The following is a 14,034-nucleotide window of genomic DNA, read 5'->3' as shown; positions in this document are numbered from 1 at the left end:
AAGCAGATACAAAAATCAGCTAGGAAGGACGTGGAGCGAACATTTGTTGTACTTAAGAGGCGTTGGCAAGTACTACAAGCCAAGGAACAATCATATGAAGTCGTAAGATTGCCGAACATAATATACGTGTGCATCATATTACATAATGTGATTTTAGAAGACAAATGAATAGGGATGTGTTCGTACGATGAAATTGAAGTTTTGCCAACTATCAAAAGAGTAGTTGTTGGTACGCAAAAGCGTATAGGGCAAATAGAAGAAAAGTACATGACCGTGACATTTATCATTCCCTTTGCGCTGATTTGGTGGAACATATTTACAAGGCTAACATATAGCCTGAGGCAAAGAAATGACAAAATGATTTGTTTCACGAATCAGATGAAGATTTGATACGTTCGTCGATGATTCGGATGGTGATTGTGACGACGTTTCAGAATGATGTAGTTTTTTTAATAATGGTTCATTATTTTTGTTACTTAATTTTTAATTTTGTTTTTTTCGTTTTATTATGTAGATTTTATTTTTAACTAATGAAATATTTTTATTTTTATTAATTGTGTGTTTATTAATTATTTTTAATTAATTATATTTATTTTTTTAATTGTAGATTTTAAAAGTAAATTAATTTTATTGTGAAAATAAGGTAAAATGTGACCATTTCCTAGTCTTTGAAAAATGATAAAGAGTTGGGTAAAATGAAGCGTCGCTAACATGACACGGAAAAAATAAAAGATGAAAGATGAGTACACATTTCGGTCTGATGTTGATTTTTCTAAGCAAAGCCACATTAAAGGAAAATATACAAACTACCCCATAAGACCGCAGGATGCGGATGAGGAGTTTCCCTCACTTTTCTCTGTCACGTCATCATTTTCCTCATCTAAACCCAATGAGTGGGTGGGAAGCTTCCCTCAGTAGTGTTTTTTTCTATTTCTTTTAAATAAAATTAATTCATTTTTATGATTTACAATTTTTATATTAAAAAGAAAATGAATTTCATTAATTAAAATAAATATTACAATCCACCTAAGATTTAAAAAAGTAGAATACTAAAAAAACAAAAAAAAAACAAAAACAAAAAATCAAACAAACCAACAACAACCTATGAAATTTTTTTTTTAATAATTTTTCCCTCTTCTTCATCACGAGCTCGAGAGATGGTCGGTGTTTTCCATCAAGAAATTCATATCTTCAATTTCTTGTCTCTCCGCGTGCTCCTTCTTATTTGCTTCTTTTTCTTTGTCGAACGCCAAACGTTCAGCGAAATTAAAATTATATCGATGCACCCGAAGAAGTCCATTTTCCCTTCCTCTTTGCTTTGTCCCTACCCATTGGTCAGACAATTTCTTCTAGCTCGAGTTCATCCTCCTCATTTAAATCTTGACCAACCCGAGCATCGGAGGAAGTTGTGTAACCAATAGAGCCCGTTTTCGTTCGCTTTGATTGTTGTACTCCAAAAATAAATTCTCGCTCGTATTTTTCCACCTAGGACTTTTAACCAATATTTTCCAACAATCGTGCCACTTGAATGGTTTTCCGACTTCCTCAAGGTAAAATTGCAAAGCTTCTTGAAGTATTTCTTCATCGTCTTGACCGCTTTTTCGTTGGCTTTTTAGGTTGTTGTACAACCCGTTTATTTTTGAAACCCCCTTTTTATTTCTCGAAACTTCGAATTCATTTGGTGTTTTGTACGGTAGTCGCCACCTTTTCCTAGCTCCTCCCGAAACCGGTCTAAAATGTGAAGCCAAAAATGATCTCCCAGTTGTGCATTTCCCGTCTTCAAATCCTCAGAAAGGTCAACCCAAGTTTTTTCCAAAACTAGCTCTTCTTGTGGAAGCCATGGTATCAGCCTTTGTCTTCCCGGTTGTGCGACACCCTGACGCGCTTGTTGTTTTCCTTTGCGTCGTTGTGGGGGTGGTGTGGGTTGAGTTTCGTGAACCATCTCTTCTTCTGAGTCATCCAACTCATCGACAAGTTGGAATTGTTGTTGGGTTTGAGTTTGAGTTTGGATTTGATTTGGCGAATGTTGACCAAGAAAAACAATAAAGTTCGAAAATATTTGCGGAGTAACATTTGGAACTTGGACCAGGTAATATTGTTTAACATTTTGGTATTGAAATTGTAGTGGAGATTGAATGGGGGCATCGAGTTGGGGACGATAAACTTCTTGTAATGATGAATCGATAACAAAAATGTTTCGAGTAGGGTGCTTGAACTCGAAACATGAGTTTTTTTTTTCCTTCTATCGGAGGTTGGGATTTGATTGTCGGGATTTTTTTTTTTTGATTGAAAGTAAATGGGTATGGGTATTTATAGAGGTTGTAGATGGTAAAAAAAATTACATTTTCAATGATATAGCCGTTGGAAATAAAATAAAATAAAAAAAAAAAAAAGAAAAAGAAATAAAAACAAATTTTACCGTTTTTTAACGGTTGTATTCAATAATAATAATAATAATAATAATAATAATAATAATAATAAACTAGTGAAGAATGGATTCGCTAAAAAATAACAAAACAAAAAGATTTTATTGAGTTATATACAACTTATTACAAAAAAAATAATAATAAAAAAACCATTTTTTTAATGTTATAATGATCAAAAAGATAACTTGCTTTCATTATAGTTTTCCTAATAATTAATAATGTACCGAACAAATATTAGAGAATGGTTTCAGTTTTAATGTCCACCAAACTATTATGGGAGTATATATTAAGAATATATACCCCACCAGTGATCGTTTCTATATGTTGTTCTTGTTGAAGGATAAAGTTTGTAAGAAGCCCAGATGTTACTCCTTTTTTTGCTAGATAGATTACCTGTCAAGCAAAACAACACAAAATTCAACTCTGAATATTGTAAAAATAGAAAAGAAGAAATCAGACATGTATGCATTGTAGTGTTGAACTCTTTAAAACCTAATTACTACGGAAGATATCATAGTTCGGATGCTGCCAAAATCAAAACCGTGGCTCAAAGAGCAATGTTGAAAGAGTGAATCACTTGAAATGTATTTGGAATCAAAAAATAAGCAGAGTAGTTCTACATCATCATATTTCCTCGTCTTTCTCTTGGAGTATTCCAAGCTCTACAAATCTTGTTCTTATCATCCACATCTGTGACTTTTATATTGTGCACCTCTTCTTCATTCTCTCTCAAGGCATGGTTGACATTGTTAACTTCTTTCAAAAAGCAACTTCTGCTAGAACATGTAGTTGATTTATTGATATTTAATAATTAAATACAAATGTTATTGTGTTCTAGGGCAGATGCAAAACGAATAAACAGCCAACATGGATCATTTGTCAATTGATTGTATCTAAAAATAAAACACCAATAATTAAGAATTGTTGAAGAACAATGTCACACATCTATAATATACAATTATATTATATATATAGTCTCACAAAACCCATAAGGGTAAAATAGTCAATTTACGTCTTCGATGTTAACATTGATGATATGAGGACTAAAGTTGGCACCAACCGCACTTGAAACTAAATCACCTAAGCAAAATAAAGCCAAATATGAAAATTTTATCACGTGATTCCAATTACACCGCCTGTATGATACCATTTTTATAAATATAATGAAAAGAAAAATAAAGCCAAATATGAAAATTTTAGCATTTCATAAGAATATCACCTCAAAATCATTATGAAGCATATGTGTAGCAACTATCCCTGAAATTCCCCTTACTATCACGATAATAGAAGGTTTGGAAGTATGTCATTTCTCAATATACGATGCAAACATGAAAAGGGCAATATAGGAATTCTGCTCACTAATTTCCGTGAGAATTCAAAAAAATTCCCAAAAATTCATCTATTATTGATTAACAGACAACACTTGATCCATACAATATTTAATTTGGAAAAAAAAAAAAAAAAACAGGGTTGCCAACACTTGATACATGGTTGGCCTAACCTGAAACAAAACAAAGCACAAAAATTTCAATTAGTTGAGGCAACATGAATGAAAAGTAAAAAAAAAAAAGCCAAATCACCACTCAGTTTGAACACTGTGTATTGTACCCATGAGCAATACACTTGGCATCTCCACCACAAGAAAATGAAAATCAATTTAAGAATAACCTTATATATGAGTATTCCAAAAACTATATGAATATTCCAAAAACTATCTTTCATCACTATAAAATCAAACATTTTAAGATTAAAAAATCCAAATACAAACAGTAATCGGAAGTAAAATCCCTGTTCCATCTTCCACCTTCAATACAATTGCAGGATATGGAGCATAGTCAGGCACATGGTCACCTTGAGGATTGTTATGTGCACATCTTACATGCTTACCATTTCTCTTGTTCCCATTCCTCACCTCAACTGTGAAAGAAACCAAAGTATCATAAATTGATACTAATTTGCGTACTTAGAACTCACTAAAACACCATAACAGATTGTTTATCTTACCTGCTTCAACTACACTTATAGCTAAAAAAGCTACAATGCATCCATACCCATTAAAGAACCTTTACGACCATACCTCTTATTATCATATAAATTCGTTGTTGCTTCTCATATCCTCCTGCGTATTTGAGATAATTTAGTAAATCTGATTTCTTGTTTATAGCTGAAATGGTTAAGGAAGCTTCAGTTAAAGGGTGAAGACAGTAAGGTTATATCCTTCATTTATCACAACGAAAAAAATGCAATCACATTCCGTCTCATTCATCCTCTTCCCTTTCTCCTCCTCCATAAAACCTTCAAATATCTTTATGAAAATAATAGATTACAAATGGCTGATTTATAGAACAATACAATCAAACTAACGATTCAACTAATTGAGAGCTCTAACTCAGATGTAAAAAAAAAAAAATTATAAATTTGCAAACACAGGAATTAAAACATATGTGTGTTCAAGAAATTTACCTTGGTGGCTTTTATTTAAAGGAAAAAGCTTTTGTAGTTGCTTTGTGCTCCATGATTGATTAAACGATTGAAGCCATTGAGGAAAGACGTACACATGTAGTTAAAAACACAGGCACATAGAGTTAAAAACATAAACAGAAGAATCAGATTGACGATTTATAGAGAAAGATCTTGGTGCTTCTTGTTTGGATCGGGAAACGAAGAGACACCGATGAGCCATTAGGACCGACCATCATCGTCGTTGCTTTAATGACCCTCGCCTTCCGTTTCCCTCCAAAATGCCAATTTAGAAGGGTTGATACGGTAGGTCGATTCTCGATCCCGGTATTGTAAGAAGCTTTAATTGATTTACAAAACAAAACCCAGCTTCTCAAGCCCTAAATCAAAAACACGACACTGAATTTCAACCGAAGGGGGCTTAGAAAAAAGGGGTGGATCGTCGGGATGGCTGCAAACAACGGTTGTAATATGAGGCGGTGTTGATATCAGTGGTTAGATGTCGATGAAGGGGATTTGCGAGCAAAGCGATGGGACGTATCAAATGGCAAAGATGAATGGGTGGTGAAGAAAAAGGGAGAAGCGGTGGAGATTCTGACTTGATTCGAAACCAACAACCTTCTGTTCCGGCCTCAGCGGTGTCATCTTCGCCGTTACCCCCCTCTCCCTAACCTCCTCCACAGCCCTACTCACCACCACCAAACATATGGAAGAAAGAGGTCCTGCTTCTGTTGCTGTGATTGTTGGTGGACAGAACCATGTGGTGGATGAAACTTGAGTGGAGAGCAGATACGGAAGGGATCATGAAGAAAGAAAAGCAGATGAAAGTAGGCAGCGGAAGCGGTGGATGAAACTTGAGTGGAGAGCGAGGCAGTGGTATCAGACACTGAACGGTGGAACATAACACGTGGAAACCAAAGAGGAGAAACACATGAACATTCGACCGACAAAAACAAATATACAAGTACATATACAAGAGGGATCAGTCGGTGGAGGGATGTAGAATAAAAAAAGAATGAAATTGTAAGGGTTAAAGTGTCAACCCAAAAATTAGTGTGGCCAATGTCTAAAACAGAAAAAACAGAGGACCATTTATGTTAATCCCTTAGCTACTTGGATAATATATATATATATATATATATATATATATATATATATATATATATATATATATATATATATATATATATTCCTATCTAATCACCTGTGGAGCGAGAACACGACAACCCTTCCCCTCAGCTTCTTCCCGCAGCCACGGTGCGGTGTTCATCGGAACGGGAAAAGCCCCACGCCTCCTTCCCGCACCGGCTCCGTCCCACCTTAGAAGACCCTTTTTCTTGTAACATCGTCAAACTTTCATTTCAGTTTATTTTTTTAGTTATTACAAAATTGTAGATGTTACAATATTTTGAAAATAAATATATATCAATAATGTCCATCACCAATAATCTCCACAACTACATGCACCATTCTTAAAACTATGAAATCTTTTCGCATCTCTAACAACGATTTCTCTACATTCAATTCGAGATATAAACTTAATAACATTATGACAATCCACACACACCCGCAAGTTCTTCATCACTCTCAACACATCACCATCCAAAGTGCTTAGAATCCCAAATGCAATCGCCAATCTTTCACTATGACAAAATACCATCTCCTCTTTCGTTTCCTCATCAACTTTTTCAAACACAACACTAGTTTCAGGAACATAACCTTCAACTTTCATCCGTTCTTTTACGTACTTGAGATATTTGTAAATCTCTCTTGACATCACATGTGATTGATCAAACACAAGAAACGTGTGAATCTGCCCTGAAATTTCAATAGAACTCCACCCTGGTGTTTTTTCCAACTTCAAATCTTTTATTTTTCCCCTCATTTTGGCAACTTGATCCCATTTCTCACAAGTTGCATAGATGTTGGACATGAGCACATGCCATCCAGCATTAGTCGGATCCAATTCAAGAATCTTGGATACAACTCTTTCAGCCATTTCAACATTTTTATGAATCTTGCAAGCATTTAACAATCCACCCCAAATCTTGGAATCGGGTTTTACAGTTATATGTTTCAGAAGGTTTTCGGCTTCATTTAATCTGCCAGATCTACCAAGCATGTCAACCATGCAACTATAATGCTCTAAAACTGGCTTTACATTAAATTCATTAGACATTTTCTTGAAATAATACCACCCTTTTTCTACCATGCCATTGTGACTAAAACCTGACAAAACTCCAACGAATGTTATGGCATCAGGTCTTAGACCATGACTCACCATACGAAGGAAAAGAGATTCTGAAAGATGGGCAAGTCCATGCATTCCATAACCACATATGATTGCTGTCCAAGCGATGAGATCTTTTTGTGGCATTTCTTCAAACACATGGTGGGCTTCTTCTATGCTACCACATCTAGCGTACATGTTAATCAGAGCAGAACCTAATTGTACGTTGACCACCATTTGGGTCCTTATTAATTGTTCATGCACCCATCTTCCCTGTTGTAAAGCACCCAAAGAGGCACATGACTGAAGTACCTTAACCATGGTCATGGTATCTGGTCGGATCTCCAACTTCTTCATTTCATTAAAAAGTGATAAAGCATCATCGAACTTCTCATCCAGTACAAACCCAGCCATCAAGGCGTTACAGCTTGCGGTTTTCTTCACTGGCATATTATCGAACAGTTGGCGTGCGGAACTTAATTCGCCGCACTTCCCATAGACATCTATAAGAGCCGTGATAACAAACTCATTATACTCGCAACCGAACAACAAAACATCATTATGAACCCTCTGACAATCTTTAACCGACTTCAACCCAGCGCAAGCCGGCAGCACAAATGTAAACGTGAAGGCGTTCGGTTTGTATCCACTTCGAATCATCTCGTAATATAGATCGATTGACTCTCTGTAACAACCTTTCCTTGCATAACATTTGATCGTCTCATTCCAGAGAAACAAAGGTGGGTTCTTGATGATGCTGACAACAAATCTTTCTCCAATATTCAGGCAATCAAATTTGAGGTAAGCGTGAGCTAGACGTGTCATCAGGAATACGTTCTGGGAGAAGCGAGTCTTTAGAATCTCAGCGTGAAGTTGATGAAGCTGATCAACAGAGACACAAGTTTGGAGGGTAGAGATGTAGAAATTAAGCCCCTTTGGTGATATCGTGGAGACGGGTTTAGGTGTTGACAACTCTTGTGAAGCCGCGGAAGCAAATTGGGAAATCTGAAGAGTTCTTAAGCGGATCAGCTTCAGAAGTAACATACATTTGCTGTAACTCGAAAGCATCCGCACATTTGTTCTCTATAAACAAGCCTTGTGTTGTGGGGTTGCTTATTACTATTATTTACGGGAGCTGTTTTTATTCATCCACAGAAAATAATGTGTATTGACAATTTTACCCTTAATTTAATTTCTAGATATTGAAAGATAGAATATCCTATGTTTGGAAACTCCAAACAGTTTACAACTCATGACGAAGCAACCTATAATACTTGGGTGCCTACTTGTTTTACAGTTGGCGCTGCTTCTTCAGCCCACTCTCAAACAACTCCTCCAAAGGATTTTGCCATTGATGTTGTCCCCTTAAAACACCAACAAAGTCTCTATCTTAGCTGCAACAATTTTGCAAATGGGTAAGCTTTCATTTTAGCTTAGAAGTTATAAAGATGAATGAAGATTAACATCCTTCATGAAAACTATGTCTGTAATTTCCAAATTGTTAATGCAAATTTCAATCTTCTTTGTAATATGCTCGCAAACTCATATCTTTTTTTATAAATCCATATATATTTTTTTCCAGAATAGTAAATAAGATTCATAGTTCCACCCAAAAATAATTAAAATTATGTTCTTATTTCTACCATAATGGAATCAATAGTGAAAGAGAGAATACAGACCTTTCATGAGCCGAGGGTCCAAGAGAATACACATAATTGGAATCAAATGCAAAACAAGCAGAATCCAAGTACCAATTCCAATTTTGACTCAAAACAGAAATTGAAATGGTTTCTAAAAGGTAACATCAATTGTAGTTTTATTGAAAATGAAAAACATCTTCTAGAACCAGAAGTGATCCAATTCTGTTATTTGCATATTTGCAGCAGTAGGTAGCAATATAATAATCAAACACATAGTCTGCATTTGACCAATACAAAGCATATTCTTAACCAGCATAAAATCAAACAGTTGGTGTGCAAGGATAATAGAAGTGTATAGTTTCAACATGTATTGTTTTTTTATGGCCTTCCGAGGTCCGACAACAAACAACGACGACCAAAAATTTGCAAATAACTTATAGAAATTAAAGATGAACATATAAACAGTACAGTGGAAGAAATCTAAAAGAGACTTGTACCGTGAAACCGAGGACAATAACACCAACAATAAAATCATAAATCTGAAGATCAATGATGGAGAGCTGAATATCGAAAAATTGGAACATCGACGTTGGAGTTTTGAGCTCGATTACGGATAGACAATGGAGACCGTGATAATCGATTGATAATTACAAGGGTGTTTTGTGCTCGATTGCTATCGACTATAGAGGCGTTGTAGTTGCAGAGATTGAGATTGAGGACTCGGAGAAGAAAGAAGATTATGCGTTCTAGTCTTCTAGATATTTAAAAGCAAGGGTATAATTGTCAGTTCACCCATAACAAGTGCTGGTGTGGTAATAACCTATCAGACTTTTCGCCTCATGCTATTTTCACATTCACTTAACACTTTTTTTTTCTTAATTAAATAAAATGTAATTTAATAAAAAAAATAATTATATAAAATTAATAAAAAAAACTACTCCATTAATTAAAAAAATTACATACTAAATCAAAGACATAAATAAGAAATTTTCATTCATAACATCAACATATACATCGTCTGAATCATCTACAAAGATGTCTGGTTCGTTATTTGTATCGTCAAACAACTCGTCAAAATCGTAGACAACAGAATTCACTTGAGCATTGAATACATATGTTTCACAAAATTAGTGTGAAAGTTGTTGTGTCCAACTCACTCGTATATTTTTCTCTGTTCGTCATGTATTCCAGCGTGCTAATACCTACTCCTTCGACGTTTGGTAAATTCTCATTTTCATTGTAGTGACAAATTACGTTTCCTTCATCTTCTATGATCATATTATTCAATATGATGAATGCATACGTCGGAGTACTTATTCTTTCTAGCTGGAAAGATTGTGTCGATACTAAGAGTATCTGTCAACGTCTCTTTAGAATGCCAAAGGCTCGTTCAATATCCTTCCTAACAGATTCTTGGGCCGACTTAAACTTTATACGCTTTTCATCATTTGTACATGAAAATTATTTACAAATGTAGCTAAGTAGGGACATATCCCATTGTTAGAAAATCAGGGTTAAGATTGTTTGGATTACTTAGCGCTGTGAAACACACTTTCAAATTAAAGCATTTTAATGGAACACTCGAAAATCTTTAATCAGATATTGACCAATTAATGAAGTTATGTCTTGTGTGTTGTGTACCAATCTAATATGATATTGACCAATTAATAGCAAATAACCTTGTGTCTAAAAACTGCTAAATGATAGTCACGTGAAAATAAGTTCATGTCTGAAAATGTCACAGCTCGACCACCTTAGCCAGGGGCTCTGCCCCTTTGACCCCGCTAGGGGTTGCCACCCTTGGACCCCACTTCCAGGATAGTTGACGTCGGACCCCACTTATAGGGGTGTTAACCCCGGACCCCTGTCGGTATAGGGGCTCCCCCTCCCCTACCCCCCCCTCCCACAAAAAAAAATAGCAATATACTTTCAAGCAAACCAAACTTAAACGAATGTGCACTCCGCACCATCCTAACTTGTTCAATATTTATCAAGGCAACATTGATCAACAAATTAATTCCATTACACATAAATAATATTAGTGATACAAATCACCAACACCTATTAATAAGGTAATACCCACACTTGTGTGATGTCTCATTTCCTTGAAACAACACATAATACAATTGCCCAAGGTAGATGTCGTTGAATGTCATCAATTGGTCTGGAACAATGATGTCGTTGTTGGAACCTACTGCACAAAAAAATGCATGCCATATTCAAAGATCATAGGACGCCACTACTTCAAAAACTATTATCAGATGCTTCTAACCACCTCACATAAATTGACTGTGTCACGTATTATGGCACATTGACCACCTCGATACATACAATCAATACTACCAATCATTCTAGGGAACCCACACTTGTTTTCATGTATCGTATAGAATTGGTGGATGTCCTTAATTGTAGGTTTACGTAAATATTGGCCATGATAGAGGATAATCACAGATTTAGTAAACTTGTATAAACATTTATGTTGTTGGATTAAAGTGTCTAAACACATAACTAAATTGGTATATTCTTGTAATTAGAAGCAAAACCCTTTTAGGGTTGCCCTCCTAACCATAAATAGCTAGAATTGATATTAGAAGAGAGAAGAATAATTTATTAAATTATTATATGATTAATAAACTAATTGGAAATTGTGGGAAATGGTTTGTTAATATATTATACTGAAATAGATAGTTGATGTGTTAATTTATTATGTGATTAATTAATTAATATGACATCAGTAGTTAAATAAATTATTTATTAATTTATATGGTTAATAAATTAATAAGAAATCAATAAGAATTAATTAATTATTAATCATAATGAATTTAGAATTAATTTGGGATTAATTGGAATTAATTAAAGGTGCAAGGGGTGAATTATAATTGTTCAATAGTTGAACAAAAGAAGCAATCCTAGAACCATCCATGGGATGGACGGTGTTGGAGGGATTCCTAGGGTTTCTGGAAGCCTCCTGGTTGTATATAAGGAAAAGATTTGAATTGGTATTAAATCTATTATTTAATTAATTTAAATATGACTTTGCTTGTAAGTTACCTAGACTATAACTAGGACCCTTTATGAGCCAAATTTCGTGCACAACCTTTGTAAGAGGCTTATGAATAAAAATTACTTCTCCTCCCTTTCTCTCCTCTTTACTCTATGGTTTCTAGGGTTGTTGGTGTGAGCCGTTAGAGGCATCATACTTTTGGTGCTAGCTTTCCAAGATCCATAAAGGAAAGGATTCAAGGAATTGTTTACTACAACAATTCAAAGGTATGTAACCCTAGATCTACTAATTTCTATTATAGTATGATTCTCGTAGGGCTCTTGATATTCACAATATATTGCTTTCAAATGTGAAGACATAGATGCCTACAGGTTGCATGTGCCCTTAAGTGTTAAGTGATTTTTCCATATTTACATGTAATTTTATAACATATAAAACCTATTAGTGGTATCAGAGCCTTGGTCTTACATTTGATTGTGCATGATGTTAATTGATCTAGCTAGGGTTTATCGAAAATACACGCTTTCCTCTTACAAATTTCGATAAATTCTAGTGTTTTTTTTTAAACCCTAGCCTCTTTACCTATTTTCGAAATTCCCTAGGGTTTTCTAAGGGTTTCTAGCTTCCTTATTTATTATTTTAAATGCTTTAAAATTTAAACAATTAAAATTTGATAACGCTAACCCTAATTTCGAAAATTAGAAGGATTAGGATTAAATCTGAATTAATTAATTAAAGGTATAATTAAAGATAATTATTTATTTCCTAAATGATTTAATTAATTTTTTATTTAAAATTAAACATTAAATCATATTAGCTTTAAATTGATTAATTAATTATATGACAAATTTAGATATTTAATATTTAATTATTGTGTTTTTTTTTATAAAAAAAAGTTTTAAAATAGACCTTATATATATATATATATATATATATATATTAAAACATTTAATACTATATGTATAAGAAAAGTCAGTTAAATCAATAGTATGTCTCATTCATGAAGTCATACTATAAGAGGGCTATAAGGAAACGACCTATAAAATGACCGTTGAATGGGTGTCTTTTTCACACATCGTTCCTTTGTATGGTGAATGTCGTTAGCCGAACGGGTTTGATAGGATATAATCTCATTAAAAGTATAGTGGTATAAAGTACTAGAACCTTCTTTAAAACTTCACTCTAGTTACTTTAGGAAAATGTGAAATTGTATGCTAATCCATGAAAACACATCTCATTTCTTTATGATTCATTAGTGGAGAGTTTGTGGTTAACTGGCACACTAATGTGGGACGAAAGATGAAATGACGAAACAACTCATGTTTATGAGTGTTGATGGAGCGTGTATGGTTAACCGGCACATCGATGGGAAATTAAAATCGATCGAGGCTGTTTGAGTGGGTTTACATGGTTATTCAAATCTTAATTGTGATCCTCGACATCTCAGTCACAATTGGTAAGAGCATAATCCGAGATTAAACATGACATTGATGTTTCAATGAAAATCTCAAAAGATCTAGGACTATCATGTGATTGAAATTGGTGAAATGTTTCTACGTATCTAAAATAGTTTCGTGATATGACTACGGCACCCCTCTTCATATTACGACATAAAAATATGGATCCTAACCTTATATAATTAAAATTTTAGGTTAATAATTAATGATTAAAATCAACTAACTTGAGTTCTCTCTTTTCTCACTTTTAGATGTCTAATCCAAATAAAAATTGTCTTCCTCGTTCTTATGGAAATGGTTTTCCTCAATCTTCTGTAGATGGTCTTCCACATTCTGATCAAGGTGAAAATGTCTTCCCTTCTTTGGGTAATGGTGATATTGGACATCGTCCTCCTTCAACTCTTCCACATTTCCCTCCTCTTGCATCTCTCCCAACGTCATGTTTTCCTCAAGATATGAAACTACTGCAGCCCTATTGGCATGTAAACACGAAGATACAAATTTTGTGTGTGCGCATGTTATGAAGATGAAATCATACATTGAAAAATTGTATAGAATGGGTGTTGTATTCTCAAAGGAGCAAGATATTGATTTGGTCCTTATCTCGCTTCCTAAGTTATATGGTCAGTTTGTTGAGAAATTTCATTGCGGTAGGGAGGGACACTTTACAAACGACTGTCGCCAGCAGGCTCCTCCGCTGAGTATCTGGAGTTGTTATCATTTTGAGTAGGTGGTCCTTGTGAAGGTCCAATGTCCCTTGTTTGTTACCAAGCCATGCATGCACCAGCTACTTCTACCATTCAGATCACAGATGGAC

General features: G+C 34.6%; 1 protein-coding gene across 4 annotated transcripts; it reads right to left on the bottom strand.

Moving 5' to 3' along the window:
• Positions 1 to 4,078: 4,078 nt before the first annotated feature.
• On the bottom strand, positions 4,079 to 9,512 carry LOC111917718 (pentatricopeptide repeat-containing protein At2g01510, mitochondrial-like). 4 transcript variants are annotated; one of them, XM_052770195.1, is made up of 4 exons: positions 9,254 to 9,512; positions 4,890 to 8,510; positions 4,431 to 4,731; positions 4,079 to 4,343 (listed from the first exon to the last, which is right to left on the bottom strand). In XM_052770195.1, the coding sequence occupies exon 2, from the start codon at positions 8,182 to 8,184 to the stop codon at positions 6,325 to 6,327; it is 1,860 nt and encodes a 619-aa protein (XP_052626155.1). In that variant the 5' UTR covers positions 8,185 to 8,510; positions 9,254 to 9,512; the 3' UTR covers positions 4,079 to 4,343; positions 4,431 to 4,731; positions 4,890 to 6,324. The 4 variants fall into 4 exon arrangements, with proteins under 4 accessions (XP_052626155.1, XP_052626157.1, XP_052626154.1 ...); XM_052770197.1 differs by having other exon boundaries at positions 4,431 to 4,545; XM_052770194.1 differs by having other exon boundaries at positions 4,079 to 4,731.
• Between the last annotated feature and the right edge of the window lie 4,522 nt (positions 9,513 to 14,034).

This window comes from Lactuca sativa, chromosome 4 (assembly GCF_002870075.4).
Source record: "Lactuca sativa cultivar Salinas chromosome 4, Lsat_Salinas_v11, whole genome shotgun sequence".
In the NCBI taxonomy this organism is placed as follows: Eukaryota; Viridiplantae; Streptophyta; class Magnoliopsida; order Asterales; family Asteraceae; genus Lactuca; species Lactuca sativa.
This window is presented reverse-complemented; position numbering and strand designations above follow the sequence as displayed.